The sequence below is a fragment of the Takifugu rubripes genome, chromosome 6 (genome assembly GCF_901000725.2).
Source record: "Takifugu rubripes chromosome 6, fTakRub1.2, whole genome shotgun sequence".
NCBI lineage: Eukaryota > Metazoa > Chordata > Actinopteri > Tetraodontiformes > Tetraodontidae > Takifugu > Takifugu rubripes.
Genome location: NC_042290.1, coordinates 8120706 through 8142125, shown reverse-complemented (window position 1 = coordinate 8142125; position 21420 = coordinate 8120706). Strand labels below are relative to the sequence as shown.

Here is a 21420-nt window from a genome sequence, read left to right as displayed (position 1 = left end):
TGTGACAACACTCTTGCTGGAACTATACAACACTTTCTTAGCCCTGTATTCACTTTTGTACTCTTTTGAGGGTTGGACAGAACATTGTGACACTGGGGGGGGGGGGGATAAAAATCCATTACTTGGAAAAAAGAAGACAGTTTTAATCAAGCTTCAGACAGAAAATACTCACCAAGAACCCTCTTTTCCATTCTTGACTCATTTGAGTTTAATTTGTGTGTGACATGATGACACTGTGCCCCCTACTGGCCAGGGTTAGCAGCGCATTTAAGACTTGTACCATCAAGTTTAGTTTTCTGCTTTCTCTAGCTAAAGTTTTTTTTTCATGCCAGGTATACTTGCTGCGACTAAACACTTCATTTAATCGTTCTGTGCACAACATTTGGATAATGTTTGTAGCCGTGGGTCATAATAATCTAAAACTCTTTGGTGTGTGTTTATTGAGGGTTAGGGCCACTTTAACTCTTTTACTGCTTCCCAAACATGGCGGAAGCAGCTGGCAGGTTTTGTTTCTTTTAAGTCCTTAACCCAGATTTTAAAAATAAATACATTCTTTATATAACAGACCAGAAGCAGAAAGGACAAGAGACAGGGAGTTGTGCTTGAAAACCTCTCTATGCTGGTTTTATGACATAGTTGTAAATTTAGCGCCACCTATTGATTATTTCGATAAATAACGGAGATCCATCGCTACAGTGAGCCGTTCAGTGGCCCCTGGAGGGCAATTTATGGTCTCCAGGGAGATGGGAACTCATGATGGAGCTGGAAGTGAAGTTGACTGTGGCAAATCGTCAGCAAGCTGGATAACTTAAGCAGAGGCACAGACACGATTTCACACAGGCAGTTAGTCTGCAGGCCTGACATCCACGTCAGGGGACCGCGCCGCCAGGTGCTGCGTCGTCTTCTCATCCATTCATGACTCCATTGTTGCGCCGGCGACGTTTAGTTGAGACTTTTTTTTTTTTTTTTTTAAATCAAACATGACTCCGGATTGCAGCATTTTACAGTAGCTGAGAAGAGGAACTGGATGCATGAATTAAACAATCCCCAGCACCTCACGTCCCCCTCCTACTCTTAATGTGCTCAAACGGTGTGTGGAAGCGAGAGCGATTTGATGCCCGGAGAAGCCAGCAGCCCGTGTGCAGGCAGCTGTGGACGACAGGAAGGTGGGATCCAAGTGTCGGTGTTTATTATCTGGGATCGGACTCCGGAGGCGCGTCGCTGAGTGATGGGCTGCGCTCCCAGTATCCACGTCTCTCAGAGCGGCGTGATCTACTGCCGAGACTCAGACGAGTCCAACTCCCCTCACCAGACCACCACCATCTCTCAGGGCACCGCGGCCACGCTACACGGGCTCTTCATCAAAACCGATGCGGCCGAGACTATCCCCTCCGTCATCACCTACCAGAGCCGGCATTCGCGTAACAACTCGTACCGGGATCGCAGAGAGAACAGCGGGGCGCACATCCGCATCGAGGCCGAGACGCAGACCAGCCACGCCAGCGTCAAGGTACCGTTTAAATGCCGCAAACGCGACGTGTCACCGCATCGCCATCACCATCAACATCACCGGGTCGTGAGTGAAACCCGCACGTGCGGAGGTGGGGGGATGGGGGTGGGGGATGTTTATCTGTCACTAGAGCAGGCCCGGCTCACAATTGTGCACGACTGTAGGTGACTCGCGATCGAAACGTCCGCGCAAGCATCCGCGTATGATCCTTTATTCCAATGTGAAGGCGATGCCTCTGTCAATATTCTAAAGGTCAGCATAAGGAAAGAGGCCGAAACAGTAATTTATTATTTTAGAAGCTCTGCAGTGCAACAACAAACCCGTTGATAAAGCCCCAGCTGCTTCAGTCCTGCACATGCACTCGCCTATGGACATATGCATGAAACTGCCATTTAAACTTGTGCAAAGAATTTCCTCCCCCCACAAAATTCTGTAGCAGCGGTGATGTTGACTGATAAATGTGCCTCAAATCTTTTAATTCCTAATGGGAATTTGCTCAGGAGCAACTTTATTGTCTCGCACACTCATAAGGAGCGAATGGAAGAGGGAGTTTTAACTTAAAAAACATTCAGAAAGAAGAATCTTTCCGCCAATGAAATAACCTTGAGGGTGTAATCTAAATGTAAATAACGCAGTTGTTCCAACTCCACTATAACTTTTGTGGTTAATTACAGAAAACTCACAACTATTGCCCATGACTGGTTAGACAGTAAACACCAAATATATCTTCTCCCATCGTTCTTTGAGCGTCTGGATAATGTTGAGTAAAATTAAAGTCCTGATGGGAAACAGGTGTAATTTTCTACTTTGGGAAGTGAATGCATCATGTTACCATGGCAAAAATGAGATAATAGCATGCTGTTCTAATTTGGCCTCTTCCTTATGTGGCATTAGTGTTTATTACTGTCGGCCTGCTTTAATGTACAGTGCAGAAGGTTTTAGAGTTTCTGTGTTTAGCATCTATACTTCCCAGAGTCTCATGGCCACAGGAAATGGTTGAATTAAGGGGCGTAGACGAGTCTAGTCCAGATCCTAGCACAGGGTAACTCAACACTGTGTCTGAGCTGAAAAGAGAGAGTAAAAAACTGTCCTTTCTTTGCTTCAAAGTGTTATTAATGAGCATTTGGTCTTTTTAAATGCAGCTCAGTTTCTTTCTTGGGTCCAGTGTGGTTGATTTTGTCCAACAAACCAACACATATGTGAACTTTGGTTTCATCCTCTTGGCGCAAAAGGATGCAAAAGCTGAGCCTCACATTCAAATGGAATTATTGGCCAACAGGGAAAAATACAAGAAATGTAAGGAAGCATGAGATCACGGAGGTGTCAGGAAGGGTTTACATTTTTGGTCTCATAGCTGACCAGAAAGCACATTATTTATGTCTCAGATCAGCCCGAAGCAGTATTGAATTACGCGCAAGCGGGCCAGTGTGTTTAAGCACTTTAACTTAATTTTCTCATAATCGGTACAGTTCCCAAACTTTAGGTTTCATGAAAAGCAGTGTAGGTTTGGACCACGTGGGATGTGACCCAACAAATATTAGATAGATCTGATAATAATCCTAAACTGGCTTATTTATCACATCGCTTGAACCAGTTCTTGACGCCTTCTTCCCGGTTTTTTGACAAATTCTGGGTTGCAGCTTGAGTGGAACAATTGGTTTCATTGTCCACGAGGACGTAACTAATGAAATTCACCGACGCTGGCTTCTTTCTATTTTGGGGCTGAAAATGTAATTTCAACAGTTTTGCATTACAAGGTCAATATGTGCCACAAAAAGCTCATGCAGCCGTTAGAGAGTGAGAGAATCCTCGGCGGGGGCATCCCAATGTTGCTCCCAACATGATGTGTTGTCATGGGAGACCGTGTGAACAAATTCTTCTTCATGGCTGGGATGGACCCCCAGAGGATATTACTCTGTTTTGTTAGGAAGTGGTGGAGCAGATGATCGTGTCACCAGACCCTCGGAACAGAGTCACTCATTCAGGAGGCATCTAGCGGAGCACATTCGTGAAGATCTGTGCACGTAAAACATCGCTGCTGCCCTTGTCTTCAACGGTCATGTTTAATGTATGGTGTTTAGTTTGGGGAGGGGCTCTGTTCGTCTGTGTTGAGCAATAAAGTAAAATCTATGGATTGAAGTGATCTATGAAGTGATATCATCATCACTGCCAGATCAGATCAACCAGAAAATGGCATAAGAATATTTAGCTTGTGTATTCTGTGTGTGTGTGTGTGTGTGTGTGTGTGTGTGTGTGTGTGTGTGTGTGTGTGTGTGTGTGTGTTTTAACAACTGTTCCTCCCCTCAGTTCCACTTAATCTCAAAGAATTTAGCAGGAATCAGTGATACCTAATTCTCCTCAGGATTCTAATGTAATTCAATAATTCAATAAGTTTATTTCCTCGGTCAACCAAGAAAAACTATTTACTGTGAACGTACCTAAATCTCCAAAGATAAAAATAAAGGAAGCAAATAAGTCTGGAATAATCTGCTGCTGATTCACCTCCCGGGGATCTATTGTGTAATTTTATAGAAGTGACTGAAAGATTCTCACGTTGGTGTTCAGAAACAAATGGAAATAGTGGCAAATAGTGGCTCCACATTGTTGTGATAGGGGAAGCGAGGCCTCAGCATATGGTGGAGGAGATGGACCCCTCCAGAGCTCATCCTGACACCAAGTTTTATTGTTTCGACCTTAATTCTGAGCATCATGATGGGAGGAAAGCAGCCACTGAACATCACCCCCCCCCCCCCCCCCCCCCCCCCCATACCATCCTTTCCAGAAGGAGGGAATGGAGATGCTGAATGAAAGCCTGTTCCTGAGCGCCCGAGACCTCTGACAGGCCCGACGGTTCACCTCCCAACAAGACCGTAACTCCAGGAGAGACGACTGCAGGGGAGCAGCTCGGTTGTGTCCTCTGGTGGATCAACCAGAACCACCAGCTGTAAACGAAAGTCTCCATCAAAACTGAGCTGGAGAGGATCTGCATGTCCAAATTAATATGTCCAAATTACTTATATAGTAAACCTTAATTTTACTTATTTCAATTTAAATATATAAACCAGCTGTGTTCCGAATATGTCTGGAGGCTGAGCTGGGTTTTCAGAGTGGAATGTGTGACAGCAGGAAAGACTGAAGTGGAAAATAGTTTGACTATCATGAGACAACTGTTTATGTGCTACAAAGTCCCTGGTGGTTCGTATTTATGTGTGTTCTACTGTGCTGGGTGGCAGTCTGAACTGGAGTTCTCCACAGGAGCAGCGGGATAAAAAAAACCCCGAGTTGCATAACGATGCTCCAATGACCCGTCTGCAAGACAGCAATAATAATTGTCACAAGCCTTTTTGGAAAAAAGACTAAAAATAACAAGAGATAATTCTGCAGACAACCAATATTTGCTAATTTGGCCAGAAATTTACAGTAGGTTTGACTGGTTTGGGCTCTAAACCTAGATTTCACCTAGAATGTTTGGGGGGCACTGTTGAATCTGTGTTTTACAGATGTTAAACTGTCAAGATCGCCAACATTTTGATTCTTCTACGCCAGGTTTAATACCAGTCTGAACAGATAAGATAAGAAAAAGATCCCTAGAGAAATTTTTACGTCTCTGATAAGATGTCCTTGAGCGTCTGCACCAAATGTCAAGATATTTCACATGATATGCGGACACACACACACGCACACACACACCCACACACGGTTGGTCAGCCTCTTCCTTAAGTCCTCACAAACCTGTCCACCATGTCGGGGTCGTGGACCTGATCATTATTTCAATCCTGAATATCAAGACAAATGTTAGTCTTAATGTGCTAGTCGGAGTCGGTGCTGTTGTGTGTCTCATTTGCTCAACTTGCTCAGCTGACTGAGTTAACCCGTGTAAATCACTGTGAACTATTCATGACTTCTGACTAAGGATAAGCAGAACAGTGCACGGCCTGATTCTGACCATCCTGGCACTACAGAAGGTCACTTATGCTGATGATAAGGTGAGACCTTGTTACAAGGACTTTGTGAAAATACTGAGGCCCCTTCTGTCAACGCGCAGCAGCATTAAACCGTCTCATTTAGTGATATCTGACCACATCATTGCGTTTGAAAGAGAGGCCACATCATGAGTAAATGAAATGCACCTCCTTCAGGCATCAGCCGAAGTGTAAACTCCTCTTCCTGTTTTCCGGTGATAATGTAAACTGGCATTTCATAAACTGACATCATTGTAAACACTGAAAATTCCACTAAAATAATGCGGTAAACATGCCAGGACATTGACCTGTTTATTCCATTTTGAGGAATAAACGACCCGGCTGAATGAACGCCAGAGCGGCGGGCAGCGAAAGCGCCGTTTGATTAGTGTTGTGTGTGAGGCGCACGCGATGGCGCCGTGTACCTGGGCGGGTAATTAAGGATTTATTTGTACGGCACCTTTCATCACTGCGCAGCAACTGACAAAAACAAAGAGTGCAGACACAGTCGGATGAAATGACGCTGAGAGAAACGCTCAGCTCAGGTTGTTCTGCACCGTTTCAACAGTTGATATTAAGTCAGGAATCATCAGTGATGTCATTGTGATGTGATGTAACGTTTGAGCTACAGAGCTACAGAAGCTTTGGGTCTGTCAGGTAAATGCACCTATGCTGAGCTACACATGCTAGCACATGCTAACACACCCATGACCCTACAGTCAGGCTTTATGTGCAATACATTTGACATTATATATGCATCCAATCACATCTGAAAACTGATCATCATTTCAACGGCGTCACCAGAAAGGGCCCCAGTACACGAGGTGGTCCGTCTCCTCACATGGCAGCCACCCTGGGGTCAATGTATTCACCTCCTCAATGGCAAACATTGTGGATGTAACATCTGAACACGACATGTGATGCACTTATGATACGTAAACAGCTCATGCATTGAAGCATGCCTGCTGGCGAAGGACTGAAAGGGGAGAGGAAAATCCTTTTGTAAGTTTTACACTTACTGATTTTGCAGAACTGCGTGAAAACAGAGTCCAGTTGTTCAGGACTCATGAGAATGAGAGATGAGTCACCGAAGAGCCGACTTCGACCACATGAGCGATAAATTAAGTACCTTCAGTAACCAAAGCTTAATATGATCCTTTACCACGAAGCTCTTGTCTTTTGATGGTTATCGCAGCCTTGACTTAGAACAATGTGTTCCGGGGTGACGCCGCTGGTGCCCTGTCGTGACCTTTTCCCTCTGATCACTCATTTGTGACTCATTTGGGTCTTTGGTCTCACTGCAGCTGTCATCCAGGAAAACAAAATACTTCATCTAAAGCAGCGCAAAAGGGAGGATAACAGCTGATTTTTGTGTTCACTGAACACTCGTTTCTTCTGTAGGTGTGATGCCTCTTCATTCAGTTTTTAGGGAGAATTTAAAGATTTTCCCTTGAAAGAAACTCACAAACGTGACTGGAAACGGAATAACTCCAGCTAACGTGATGCCCACTTTCCGATACTGGATGACGTCATCTAGCGTTGAATCACCTGTGCAAGCATGCATGCGTCTGCATGTACTCCAAGGTTGCACATGGAGTGCTTATTCATACCGGAATGACGCATGGTGTTAAGAAGTCTGCACACACACTCTTACACAGCACAGAGTGTGTCGCTTCTGCAGGGGGATTATGCAAGTAAACCCGCCAGTTCAAGCCGAGTGTGCCGGTTAATACCTTCTAAAGTTGTTTGCGGTGGACAGGTCCCCTCGGGACTGCTAATGCTGCATGTAAATGTCGAGTAGAGGGAGTGATCGGAGCTGAAGGAGACATTTGTTGACTGAGGGACTTGTTTTATTGTGCGGTGGGTTTTAAATGCTAATAGAGAGGAGATAAGATTAGAGGAGCTGAAGGTTGGTGCAGAAACGAAACAATATGCCATCATGATTCTGGACATCAGCGGTCAAATGGTGAGGAGCGCTTGCCATCCTGGGGTTCTGCAGGACTGATTTGATCTTATTTAACAGCCCTTTTCTCTCCTGCTGCAGGTTTCAGCTACAGAAGAATGTGTTGGACCAATGAGATTGACTCAGGAGCCAAGTCAGGTAAGAACAGAACGGAGCTGTTTTTCAGGTCCTGCATCAAAATACAGATAAATTACTCACTTATTCGTCTCTTAGACTCAACACCTGTGACCAAACACCTTTTTTTCTGATTGTAATCATTCCAAATTTAATTTCAAAGTGTCTGGAATGGATCCTCCTGTTAGATGTTGTGCACCTGTTTTTAGACTCAAACCTCCACCTGTGAAAAAATGAGAATATTGTCAGGCGGTGTTGAGTCCGGGATTGCCGGGACTCATCCTCTGTTTGGGGATTAGACCAGGTGCTAGTCAGATTTATTCTTATGTAACAAAGGAACTCAGAGTTCCCTCTCAGGGCATTTCCTACTCCAGTAAACCTCCACTGTATTAGCTGCTTGTTTGCTAGTTTGATTATATTTGCTAGAGTTTGACTGATCTCCAGGGGTTTTATTGACTCCAGCTTTGATGTTATTTGAATGCCAGAGGTCTTCCAAACCCACCCCGGGAAGCCATAGCTACATCCAGGCAGGTGGAGGGTATTTAAAATCCTCCCTGCCCTGTAAAATCCCACTGAGCAGCTCTCTGAGGCTGCATTTCCAGCTCTCTTCTGGACCCGTGACCTCTTCGGATTTACTCCTCTTACAGGGACGGAGAGAGGGAGCTAAAATACAGTTAATTTTCCTGACATTTATTGTTACTTGCAGAAGAATTCCTCCCTCTCTGGTTACCTCCTTCGAATTATCTCACGATTTATGTGCTCTGCTCCAGCCAAGGTCACACATGTTATGTGTTGCTACATTGCCCTTACATGCAGGTGTAGCGTTATATACACTATGTCTTGTCGAAAGTGTTGTGTCAAACTTTAACCATTTACTGACCGGTCAGCACACCGTAAGACGGAACATGAACATGTGTTGAGATCACTGCAAAGTCATTAAATAGTTATATTATTAGTTATTGTCAAGATTTTTGCAACAAATATTGTGCCAGTGCCTTCTCCCTGTCCAGCATTTAAAAACATGTAGTCTGGCCTTGCAAACGTGGTTGATCAACCTCTAAAGCCTGAAAATATGAGTCAGCTCGCAGAGGTCATGGCTAGAACTGCCTGGAGGTTAAATCAGCTATTTTCATATGAATCAGAATGTTGAACACTTGTGCGTTAGAGCCAGGATGAAGTATTAAAGATAGTGTTGAAAGGTGCTGGTGTGAGCATGCGCACATTTCTGTGCCGCTAGCAGCCTTTACAATGTGACTCTCAGATGCATCAGATGTCGGTGCGATGAAGTGGGCCTCCCGCCAGGCTTATCCTGTCTTTATGGTGACATATTTGGGTTGCAGGTCAGAAATTAGTGCGGTCGGACTCATCCCTGGGTCGAGGGGGTACCGCACGTGTGGAATTTCACATCTGAGCACTGTGGCCTCACAAGCTGGTGATGGATCAAAGCCGGAGAACCTTTCACAGGCTCCCACCAATATGAGCTCATTTTCTCTTGTGTTCTGCTGCAGCCTGGCTTTGGGAACCCTACAGGAGGTGGGAGCAGTTGTGGCTCCGCTCCTTCACCTGCGCCGTTGTGCGCTCCACCTGTCCCTCAATCCTCCGCCGGCCTTTGAGGGTGGTCAGGAGGTGATGCTGCTGAGTGCTGTTGTTTCTGGCCGCAGCTGCCCGTGTGCACGCGTACGTGCGTGTGTGCGGCCGCTGTGTTGTAGTTCGTCACCGCTGCATCAAAGTTGCCGCGGTGTGCTTAGGCCATGAACACACCGCGGGATCAGAAACACGAGTCTGCAGTCACACAGAATAATTCACATGATGGTGTATCTTCAGTTCTCCTGGGTTTTTAATATGACTCCATGAGAACTCCATGAACCCCATGTTGGACACGTCCTCCTTCTGGGTCTTTGTGATGACGATGATGGCACTTCTAGATTTATTAAAAAGAAATTTAGCATAAATATAAAGTTTTCACTCAATTTTACTAAATTTTACTGTCTTTAACTGTGCAAAAAGTGACATTTAGTAGGGTTTGGAAGATTTAATATCTCACCTGTTGTAATTCTTAAGCTGTAAAGAAGACATCCCACCAGATAAAGCACCCCTCCAGAGCTGTAAATTCAGTCTAACCTGAGCAATGACATTGCTGCCCAGTGCTGTCTCACCCTGCTGCTGCTCCCTCAACAGGTCCTGCTGGTCTTCGCCAAGGAGGACAGCCAAAGCGATGCCTTCTGGTGGGCCTGCGACCGGGCTGGCTTCAGATGCAACATTGCTCGGACTCCCGAGTCTGCAGTAGAATGCTTCCTGGACAAGCACCATGAGATTATAGTCATTGATGGCCGTCACCCGCTGTACTTTGAAGCTGAAGCTGTGTGCAGGTGGGATTTAGCTGTGCTTCAGGGATACTGTTATTAAGATTAAATGATAACCTTCTGCATGAGGCTCAATCCAGCAGCAGATTTGTCTATTTAAACACTTAGTCTCCTGCATTTTTAAATTAAATAAATTAAAAAGCATCCCCAACTTTCCAGTGTAGTACTGGAAATGTTACTTTATGGAATATTTATGAATGAGTTCGATTTTTATAGCGTTTATTTGATATTGTGTGCTCACTGTTGCTGCTTAGTGGTCGTTTGATGTATAACGTTTAACCAGCAGCCTAGTTGTTTAAAGTTGAAATACATGTCCTTTTTGATTTCATAAAGCATAGTAGGTCTAGAAATGTGATAGAAAATTACAAATGTTTGTTTTACGTTGTTTTTTTGACAAAATTGTTCAATTCTGCAGAGCTTCTAATAGCAGGAGTTATTGCCAGACAATGTGGCAATTTAGTTGAAGAATACACCAAAAGCACTCACTTTGTATGTTTTATAGTGATTTATTAAAAGCGCTTCATTATTTATTCAAGTAACGGAACAAAACGGTTCATCTCATCCCATTTCTGCCGCTTGTCCTTTTGCTCCAGTCGCTGATAAAGTATAAAGATGTTTCTTTTTCATCCCCATGAGGCTCTCACCACCCGTCTGTTCCTCCTTTCATCCCCAGGCCTTGATTTGGCTTTGCGGCCAAAACCTCTGAGGTGGATGTTTGGATGTTTTTGTGTAAAACACAGAAAAGTTCTGGCAAACCTTTACGACAGTGACGTCGTCCTCGATCCGCTTATTTGTTTTGCAGCCTCGGGTCTGAGCCGAAGCAAGTGAAGCTAACATGCATTTGTATCTGGTTTTCAGGTTGATTCGTGCCACAAAGCCCTCAGAAAACACAGTTATTCTAGCTGTTGTTCCCCAAAAGTAAGTTTTTAAAATTATTATTATTATATATTTGTTTGTAGATATGTACATTTTATCTAATCTAGAAGTGTGCACTCTCTGATAACAGACTTGGTTAGTCTGGCAGCTTTGTGAATGATTGACAGCTGACGCCAAATTCAATTAATGATGATTCCTAATGGGTCCGCGGGACAAAGCATCACCAAATCTACAGCGGCCTGTTATGTAACAGAGGCTGTTCGCGAACATCAATATTGTGTTTTCATCAACACATTCCAGACCTGCAGCAGAGCCCTGGAAAGCCTTTAAACGGGATTGTTTTAATTAAGTGTGGATCAGTGCAAGTTTGTGTACAGATGTTTATGAAAAATGATTCTAGCAGCAGAGGGTGACGCTCCTACTCTTGTTTTTTCAGGCCAGCAGATCAAGAGGAGCCGTCTGTTCTTCCTCTCCTCTGTGCTGGATTTAGCAGAGTGAGTCAAATTCACAAGGAGCGAATGTTTGTTTAGAACAAAGTGGTCTGAGCCGCTGAAGTCAAATGAAATGGCGCTAAAACGCCGGTGGTCGCTGCCGAGCAAAATTTCGTTTTTTTTCTGTTGCATCTCGCTTCTTTCTCCAAACCCCACTTAACCTGGTTTGATCTCCAGAGGTTTGTGGAGAACAGCAGCGTGTCGGCCTGCTACAACGAGCTCGTACAGATCGAACACGGAGAGGTGCGCTGCCAGTTCAAACTCAGGTACCGCCAAGACAAACACACACCGCCTTTGTCTGCAAACACGAGGACACACTCACCAACGGGGGCGCGTCCTTCCTCTTTCGCAGGGCTTGTAATTCGGTCTTCACTGCCTTGGATCACTGTCAAGAGGCCGTGGAGATCACCAGCGAGGACCACGTGATTCAAGTAGGGCTCTGCGAACACATCAGGCATATCTGCCTGAAACACATGTGGAATTTTTACTAACTCGTGCACTGTTTTTCCCTCCAGTATGTGAACCCAGCATTCGAGCAGATGATGGGCTACCACAAGGGGGAGCTGATTGGGAAAGAACTGACTGAACTACCCAAGAGCGACAAGAACAGAGCTGACCTGCTGGATACCATCAACACCTGCATCAAAAAAGGAAAAGTCAGTTTCGCACCCGTCCCTACCACACACCTCACTCCAAACCTGGGATCAGAACAATTGTCTTACTGTCTTGTCCCCCCAGGAATGGCAGGGCATTTACTATGCCAGAAAGAAGTCAGGCGACAGCATACAGCAGCATGTGAAGATAACGCCTGTCATTGGGCAAGGAGGGTAAGCCAAGCAGCCTAGGACCCGTGTGTGTTTAAGCAAATGGGCCTTTCTGACGTTCCCGTCTTTCAACAGGAAGATTCGCCATTATGTAGCCATTAAAAGACCTCATGCCGACAACAATAACCAGGTGGGTCTTTGTCCGTTTGCAACCAACGAGGCGTTCTCATAAATCTGGCTGAAATGCCCAGGATGATAAATCGGCCGCTTTGAAAAAGAAAGCTGCTGAAAATCTTAATTTGCTAAGTCCCTAAGCCTTTAAACCTACTTGAATATTATAGGTTGTCAGACCGCTCTGCTCCTCAGCATGCACGCTTATGCTACAGCAGCAGCTCAGCTCTCAGCTGTGTTCCAGGCCAGTAACGTCATGCTATGCTAAGCTATGGCTAATCACCAGGATCCCCCTGCTAAGACCAGCAAAGGCTAGCAGCCAGGCGCCAAGGCTATTTATACCCCAGGAAAAGCCACACAGCGACTAGCTTTAGCTCACTGCCGTTGAAAACATGTGTGTATAACGGTGAGTCAGCAGTCGGCATCTGCCCGCCAAAGCCAAATGGCACTCATTCCTGCTTGTTGGGATTGTGGCTCCTTAATCCTGGCAGTGGATAATCCCATTCTCAAAACCAGAGGAGTCATCTGAAATGCGCAGAGTCGAAACACAGGATTTGTAGGAAGTCCTCCTTTTAAATGCACTTGAACGACAGCAAGGATCCATTTTTGCCGTTTCGTTGTCTCATCTCACGTTTTTACCTTCCCGCAGCCATTTCACAACCCTGGTTCATTCAAAAAGACCAAATGTCTGTTGGTTACATGTAACCAGTCCCACCTTATGACCTTGAGTGTCAGTGGAATTGTTTATACTCTCCTAATCCTATGGGTAGACCACCAGGTCAGGTGACTGTTAGCGCTGTGAGCAGCTTAACTCTTTGAGCTCTTTCTAAAACAGAGAAATTTTCTTAGAACGTAGTGTCACAACTTTGTGCACCTGTCCATTACGTAAGCGTGCCAGATGCACTGTAAGCAAGATGCAAAGGTGCCGTGCGTCAGTGGGTGAGGAAAATCCTCCGTAACCGGATTATATCCACATCTCCAAGCTCACTGTGACTAACAGGATGTGCTGCATAGACGTGCATAAGCGTATATTGTGATTAAAAAGGTGCTCTCGTGGTGAATATCAATCAGGAATAACAATTTTTATACATATTCTGATGAGATGTGACATTTATGAGTGAGGAGCCTCTCATGAACCCACCCCCATGTCAGATTTGAATCAATGAGAAACTCATTGAGCTGGATCGTCTCAGGGACTCACTTCTACTCTTTCTACCTCTGCTTCGCTGGATTTATGCTTCTTCTCGTTGGTTCGTTAGTTGTCATTTTTAAAGAGCAGTAGAGGAACAGGTTGAAGAATTTGGCAAAAACGCAGATGTCTAGTGACATTCAGTATGACAGCCAGAGGGGTTGCACGCTTATAGACGTCGGTGCATCTCAGCATTCCCACACTAGAATCAATATTCATCTAATTTTGAAACTTAATGAGCTTCTTTTCTCTGTCAGGTCCACAGGTACAAGGAGGGCGGAGATCACTCAGGTACCGCTACGGTGCATTTGTTTAATTTCATATTTTTCCTAAACGAAAAGTTGTGGATAGCATGAAAATGGCCCTGTCGGTAGCTTTTGTACTGTTTATATTTCACCTTCAGTCTCATTCTGCAACTAAACGTGCTTATTTGCTGGCTAAATATCCTTTCACCCGTGTTTATAAAAGCCCTTGAGGGTTGTAGGTCTTTGAAACCGCTGCAATTGTTGTTTATCGCCCAAGAGGGCTGTTAATAAATGGCTTTGGCTTTAAAAGGACGACTACTGGAGGTCCAGTTAAACATGGATCACAAGAAAAATACACTATGTTTGATGTGAACCAGAGGGCTCGCTCCTCGTGTAAACACCCTCTCTGTTTGTTATTTGCTGCTTCCCTCCACAGAGTGCTTCTCTTTACGTCACCGCGACCGGAGGAAAGACTCGATGGACGCCCGCTCGCTCAGCTCGCGCGGCAGCGACGGTAGGCCTCCGCTGCATCGATGGCTCGGGTGGGTGGGTGGGGTGGGGGCGGAGGACAACCTGTAAGGTGACCAAGGAAGGTAAAGACATCAGCGCAGAAGGGGGGGGGCTGTTAGGGAGTCGGGATGAGCCATGGAAGGCACTCGAATGCTATAGAGAGCTGTCGTGGGCTGATGATGGCATGATGAAGTGCCTTCCTACACAATTCACTCTGACACAGCTGCAGCTATTTTAAGGCGTCTCTAATGAGTGCTGCTGCTTTCTTTCGCCTTTATTTACTCTGCACTTGTGTGTCCTTAAGGACCTTTTTTTTTTGGCTATTTCTGGAGAAGTTTTTGCGTTCATTTCTAATGTCCCCACTGTGATTACACCCATCAGAAGTTTAAACTAGCTGACAGTCAGTTTTCCAGGTGATTTGTGAACATTTATGCCTGATTTGCAGCTCCCAGCCTGCAGAACCGAAGGTATTCCTCCGTCGCCAGGATTCATTCCATGACTATTGAGGCTCCCATCACAAAGGTATTTCAGTTTCATCCATCCTTCCTGTCTCTTCTAAAATAAACCTCAGGGTTAATGTATGGTCAACACAAGATCACCGAGACACCGCGATGCATCCAAGGAAACATCTATCAAATGACCTTCGCAATGAATCCTTTGTTTGAACGTCTGCTTCAGGCACGTTTATAGACACAAATGCTCCTTGTGGGCAAAACCCTCAGTCGGGTTCCACATATCAAAATAGCGATTTTTATGGGCGATCCAGGGGCGTGTTTCCAGTCAGGTGCTGCTCTTATGCTGGAACAAAGGAACATCTCTACAAACCAGCATTGAATGTATCTTTCTGCACCATTTATTGGTGTTTAGATGTTTTGAGGGCGTCAAATATTTAAATATCAGTCAGTCGAGGATTTTTACACTTTTTAATCCAATCAACTTGTGAAATAAATGTGGTCATCACATACAATCAGTGTACCCAGTGATTGCTGTGCACTATTTCTTTCATCACAGATGATATGTGAACATCCAGGAGTAAAACAGGCTCTAGGCTGAGTTCTTCTAGGGTGATGGACTGTGTCACAATGTGTCTTTACTCAACCTACTCAAAGTCCAGTGACACACTTGTATTAGAGAAACAACTTTCTTTAACCGTTTTGCCCCATTGAAGCTTTCACATGCACATCTTTATGCCACGTGCACAAAATACCTATGTGTCTTACAGGGGGCTGTTTTTGCCTGTGATTTCATGTAGCATCAAGAAAGACTCTTTTGTTTTTCTCCTTTCCCAGGTAATAAACATCATTAATGCGGCCCAGGAGAGCAGCCCAGTGACCGTAGCCGAGGCCCTGGACCGCGTGTTGGAGATCTTGAGAACCACTGAGCTCTACTCCCCCCAGCTCGCCTCGAAAGAGGACGATCCCCACACCAATGACCTCGTTGGGGGGCTCATGAATGTAAGAAGCAGCATATAAACATATATATCTAAACATATATATTATCAATCTGGATTGACAGTTTGATAAATAGAAATATAATGTCATGTGATTATACTCACTTCTGGTTTTCCATTACCCCTAGGATGGGCTACGAAGACTCTCTGAGAATGAATATGTTTTCTGCAAAAGTAAGCTTCAAATACTGCAATATTATACATTATTTAGGATCTATTTTCATGTTATACATGAGGCAAAGAGGCATAAATCACAGGCAGGAACGTGCTCTGTCTTGAAAGACAAGCAAAGCTACGCTGATTCCACATTTAATGCAGATAACAACTCCTGACGTTGATGAGTTTAAATGCTGGTTAAGTCAGAAGGAATAAGAAAGCAAGTCAAATCTAAATGAGAATTCTGAGTCTGATAATGTCCTGGATCTGATGACAGAGCTACGCTCGTAGATGTTGCACTCATGGAAATTAGCCGAGGAACGTGTCGGTGTGCAGACCTTCGTCATCAGGGAGGACATGAATGAACATGAGATCCGTTGCCTCTGAATCTAATTCCCTCCATCAAAGCTGATGATGTAACTGAGTGTACGGGTCTTATACAATTGCATTTAACGATCTTTGCTTCTCCCTGAGCTGGCTATATACGTACGTGGTGACAGACGTGCTTTCACGTGCTATAAACATATTAGTTTGTGTGGATCTAGAGTGTTTATAATTTATGCCATGCTACACAGGCTGTGTCTCACCAGCGGCTTTTATAGTCAGTTTCACCTTGAAATCTGTGTTTGTGTGTGTGTGTGTTTAGATATGAGTCAGAGCCAGCTGTCCATCCCCATCACTCTGAATGATGTCCCGCCATCCATTGCTGAGATGCTGAATGATGAGGAGTGCTGGGACTTCAACATCCTGGAGCTGGAGGCTGCGACGCACAAGAGGTACAGAGACGGCGAGGCAAGAAAGCCCGCTCGACGCGTGACAATCATTTCATTTAGCGTTCCCTCTAATGGTCGCGTCACAAACAAGCCGAGTCTTTTTGCACCTTTTTAAAATCAGGCTTTGGAGCACTGGATGACACTGTTTCTATGGCATAAAAGTTAGTTCCAAGCACCCAGGAAGCAAACTGTGCTTCTCTGACCACTCCCGTCACTCCAAACCTTTAAGTCTAGGTCTGCGTTACCTCATCTTTGATCTTCTCGCCTAACGCAGGACCAGTCGAGGTTTTCGCTACGTCCTAACAAAAGCTGTTCTGCGCGATCCTCCGCAGGCCGCTGACCTACCTTGGCCTGAAGGTCTTTGCGTCCTTCGGCATTTGCGAGTTCCTGAACTGCACGGAGGCCACGTTGCGCTCGTGGCTGCAGCTCATCGAGGCCAGCTACCATTCCTCCAACTCTTACCACAACTCCACGCACGCTGCTGACGTGCTGCACGCTACGGCCTACTTCCTGCGCACCGAAAGAGTCAAGGTTAGAGGAGAAGCATGTTGAGTTAGAGGTATTTGGTGCTGAGTGTTAAAGAACTGATAGGAACCAAATTAAAAACACACCTTTTGCTTATTTGTTAGCGAATGTGCTAAAACTGCCGTACAGTCCGGTACTGATGGCATCCCTGTGTCTCTGCTGTCTTATTCAGAGCAGTCTGGACCAGCTGGATGAGGTAGCCGCTCTGATAGCAGCAACGGTGCACGACGTGGACCACCCAGGGAGAACCAACTCCTTCCTGTGCAACGCTGGGAGCGAGCTGGCCATCCTCTACAACGACACAGCCGTGCTGGAGAGCCACCACGCTGCCCTCGCCTTCCAGCTCACCGGGCGCGACGGCAAGAGCAACATCTTCAAGAACATTGAAAGGTCCGCGCCGCCCCCGAACGCCACATTGTTGTGAATGAGAGACACATATTCAAGTTAACCCCCTTCACCTCTGGCAGGAACCAGTTCCGGACGCTGCGGCAGGCCGTTATCGACATGGTGCTGGCTACAGAGATGACCAGACATTTTGAGCACGTCAACAAATTTGTGAATAGCATCAACAAGCCAATGGCTGCCCTGGAGGAGAGCAGCACAAATGTAAGCGCTTGATCCTAATTTTTGATGAAATGTTTGTCTTGGCTTCTATGAGACGCGTTAATTGCTTCCGACAGAGTCTGAACAGCGACGCTGACGGCCAGGCCAACATCAGGAACTCTCCGGAGAACCGCCTGCTGATAAAGAGAATGCTGATCAAGTGTGCGGACGTGTCCAACCCCTGCAGGCCGCTGGAGCTCTGCATCGAGTGGGCCGGCCGCATCTCTGAGGAGTACTTTGCACAGGTACAAACGTCAGGAAGAGCTCGGTTAAATTCAGTAGCATCCCTCTGACGTCATGTCCCTCCGGTCCGTGTGTTGCAGACGGACGAGGAGAAGCGGCAGGGGCTGCCCGTGGTGATGCCAGTGTTTGACAGGAACACCTGCAGCATACCCAAATCTCAGCTCTCCTTCATCGACTACTTCATCTCTGACATGTTTGACGCCTGGGATGGTACATAAGACATTTTCTGTTGATTTCATTCGTTTTCTGAGTTGTTGCTTTGGCTTTTTTTTAGCGTGTTTGCACTGACCCTTTGAGGACGCGGTTTAAAAGCGGATGCGGAAGAGTCAGAGAGTTATATTTAGTCGCAGAATACGGCAACACACAGACAAACGGGTTTGTCTGATGTAATGTTGTTCCAATCAGCAGCTGAGCCACGACACTGTTTTCCTGCAAACACACGATGGCCTTATGCAGGAACCGAGCCAGTCCAATCAGTCCAACCATAAGTGGTTTCATGGAAGGTTCAAAAATTGGAAATTACAGGAATATTATGAGAAGGAGGATGGACGAGGATATTATGGGGCCCGCCTCCCCTTTCCCACTGAGTTTCTCTTTTAGTTTGGTCTCCCCGAGAGGAAACTTGTTTACTATCAACACAGCTATGATGTCATGGAAAGATCCCAAATGTCAAGTGGGATGAGGAGCAATCATGAGGGCGTCAGGGGAAAATAATGGATGGATGCGGGTTTGTGATCACTGGATTTTGATGGTGGGTGGGGGAGGGGCAGGCGAGCACGACTTGAATTACACGTACACATAAAAACACATATGCAGCCTCTCAGGATTGGCGGTCATCACGAGTTCAGGGAGGCACAGATGGAGCGCGGGTCGGCGGCAGGCCGGAAATGAGGACGCAAACTAGATGGGGTCAGTGGGAGGCTTTCGGCTTTAGCAGTCAGGAGTGAGCTTTAACTATCAACATCAGAACTTGTCATTGTCCACCGCGTGTGTCAGAAACAGGCGTGTTTAATTTATTTATCTATTTAGTCTCAAATGATCCAAATCTGCTTCTTTTGTATATCTCAATCCAGCCTTTGCCAACTTGCCTGGCCTCATGGAGCACTTGTCGGAGAATTACAACTACTGGAAGGGCTTGGACGAGGTGAAGTGTAAGAGCCTGCGGCCCCCGCCTCCTTCCTGACCGACCCCTCATCAACTCACCTGTTGCCCCTGGCGGGGTGGTACAGCGCTCACAGCCCCTGCTCCAGAACAATGTGTCCCTTGAGTGATGAGATGGATGTTTGTTGCTCTCTGAGGGGACTAATTTGACCTTGACCTCTCCCATGCACTTCTCAGCAGAGGAGGATCATTGGAGAACCCTTTGGACTGAATATTCCACAGCACCTATGTGGACCTGATAGCTCACCTCACAGTATGTCCTAAACACAAGACCACAAACCTGCACTTTAGCTAATCTAGGTATCTTGAGCTCCCTCTCTGTACTTTTGTCTTGATCATACATCCGTCTAAAGCTGTTGAATGAGGTGTTCACGGAAGCCAGAAGCATTGAAACGTGCGCATTTGGGCCAATGCGTGTGAACTCTACAGCCTTTTCATCCAACTGCCAACTTGAGACAGTGCTCAGGTGGAATTATTCATCCTCTTCAGTACACAGAAATCCATTTTTCTGTCTAAAACCAGCCAGCAAAATGAAACCGCGGAAATCGGAGAAGGGCTGCAGCAGTCGCGGGATGTATATCTTGTGGTGAAAAGGCTCGCCAACAACGACCTACTGTTAATGGACGAATTGATTTAAACTGTGTCTGAGCCATTGTAGAGCTAAAGTGTTCAGACAAATATAAACCCATTAGATATTACACATGTAGCTTTGTGACAATAACTGTAGAGTGGCAAAAATCAGAAGGAAGTAAAAGTGTTCTCTTGTACAATGAAATGCTGAAATCTAAGTAGTGGTTGGCGCTGACAGTAGTCTGATCCTGCAGCTGCAACAACGTCATCTTTGTTATTTTTTGATTTTGAGAAATGGACAGAAAAGGCCTTCAGAACTTAAAGTCTGTATGACGTGCCTGCCCTCTAGTGGCTTCTTTTGAAACTGCAGTAAAGACGCAAACGCGAATATAAAGGTTTTTTATTTTAATGTAGGATTTGAGAATTTTATTCATGAAATATCCCATAATTATTCATTTAAGTCTATTTATCATTCAGATAATTCTTAAAATTGCGAGTGTTGGAAAGATCCAGCTTGAACACTATCATTTGAATGTTGTGATCAGTGGTTCAGTCTGAAGACAATGGTGTTTGAGCTAATTTAAAGATTTTGTTCATCTACACTTAATGGCACACCCATTACATCCAAGAATCCAACATTACAGTATTAACCAAAGGCACACAGAGATCTTTACGGGTGCCTTAATCTTTGGTCAGATTTTACAAAAACAAAAAACAAAAAATTATTTGGTTTAAAATAGATGTTCATCCTTTGACAAACTTTGCAAGGAAAGCCATGTTTAAGGTGTTTAGAAATGTAGCTAAATATGGGTGTATTAATGCTTATCACAACACTAATAATATGTTCAAAAACTTTGGTTTGATTTTTGGTTTATTATGGACACAAAACTGGTCACATCTGCCCCCTCATGATTTACAGGATGACCGACGTCAGAACGCCTTAATCTTATGTCTAATTAGTGTGAATGACATTACTTTTAGTTTCTGTAAAAACCTTAAATACAATTTCTGCTTTGCTTTTTCCATAATTTGCTCATGTGTGTTTAAAATGCATCATTTTTACACTTGACTTGAAAGATAACGCTCTGTGAACATTAGAAGATATTTTTGCTAGTCGATGATCAAAGATTTCTATTCAGAGACATTGAAATAAACATGCTTTTGTGTGTGTGTGTGTGTGTGTGTGTGTGTGTGTGTGTGTGTGTGTGTGTGTGTGTGTGTGAGAAGCAGTTGGAATGTCAAGTTATCAATTATATGGCTGATCACGTAACATCTCACTCCTTTTCAGTCTCCTGTGTCTCTCCTGAGCCTTCATCACTTCCTCCCTCATCAACTGTACAAACTCCATGTTGATCCCGGATTTTTTTTTAAATAATTTCACTACATAACATTTTTTAGAATGTGAATTGACGCCAAACCTTTTTGAAGATTAAAAATCCAATCACAGGTCTAAAGTGTGATTTCACAGATCTCACTGCCTCATGCATAGTAATTAAAACAAAGCTTTGAAAATGCTTTAAACGTCTCTGATTTAGTTCACTGTCTGTATTCTCATGTCTTATTCTATTGTACCCTGTCAAACACACAATTATGTATTGTGCAAGACAATTAAAGCATTCTTAAATAAGGTGCGTGCTGTTACGAGAAGACATATGATTCCACATGATCTTGCTGAGATTGACATTAAGTTATTGAGGCTGCAGCTTCATATCTAAAAGAATGTTGAGTTAAGTGCTAACTTTATTCTTGAGAAAAGCCCAAAGACGATATAAAGCCGCAAT

The 21420-nt window shown here is 44.9% G+C and overlaps 1 protein-coding gene across 2 annotated transcripts; it reads left to right on the top strand.

Moving 5' to 3' along the window:
• The first annotated feature begins 604 nt into the window (after positions 1 to 604).
• On the top strand, positions 605 to 21152 carry pde8b (phosphodiesterase 8B). 2 transcript variants are annotated; one of them, XM_029837959.1, is made up of 22 exons: positions 605 to 1510; positions 7517 to 7573; positions 9728 to 9918; positions 10771 to 10830; positions 11225 to 11282; positions 11457 to 11545; positions 11632 to 11710; positions 11795 to 11935; positions 12018 to 12106; positions 12179 to 12233; positions 13661 to 13694; positions 14085 to 14162; positions 14604 to 14680; positions 15448 to 15612; positions 15737 to 15782; positions 16411 to 16540; positions 16870 to 17068; positions 17235 to 17452; positions 17530 to 17668; positions 17743 to 17910; positions 17989 to 18118; positions 18982 to 21152. In XM_029837959.1, the coding sequence occupies exons 1-22, from the start codon at positions 1229 to 1231 to the stop codon at positions 19089 to 19091; spliced, it is 2595 nt and encodes an 864-aa protein (XP_029693819.1). In that variant the 5' UTR covers positions 605 to 1228; the 3' UTR covers positions 19092 to 21152. The 2 variants fall into 2 exon arrangements, with proteins under 2 accessions (XP_029693819.1, XP_029693820.1); XM_029837960.1 differs by lacking the exon at positions 605 to 1510 and adding an exon at positions 5822 to 7438.
• Positions 21153 to 21420: the final 268 nt, after the last annotated feature.

Bases quoted from the DNA above. Each gene is read 5' to 3' on its own strand.
- pde8b (XM_029837959.1), top strand. From the start codon at position 1,229: ATGGGCTGCGCTCCCAGTATCCACGTCTCTCAGAGCGGCGTGATCTAC. The intron at 14,681-15,447 runs GTATTTCAGTTT...CTCCTTTCCCAG, and splicing joins TTGAGGCTCCCATCACAAAG to GTAATAAACATCATTAATGC. The intron at 16,541-16,869 runs GTACAGAGACGG...GATCCTCCGCAG, and splicing joins GAGGCTGCGACGCACAAGAG to GCCGCTGACCTACCTTGGCC.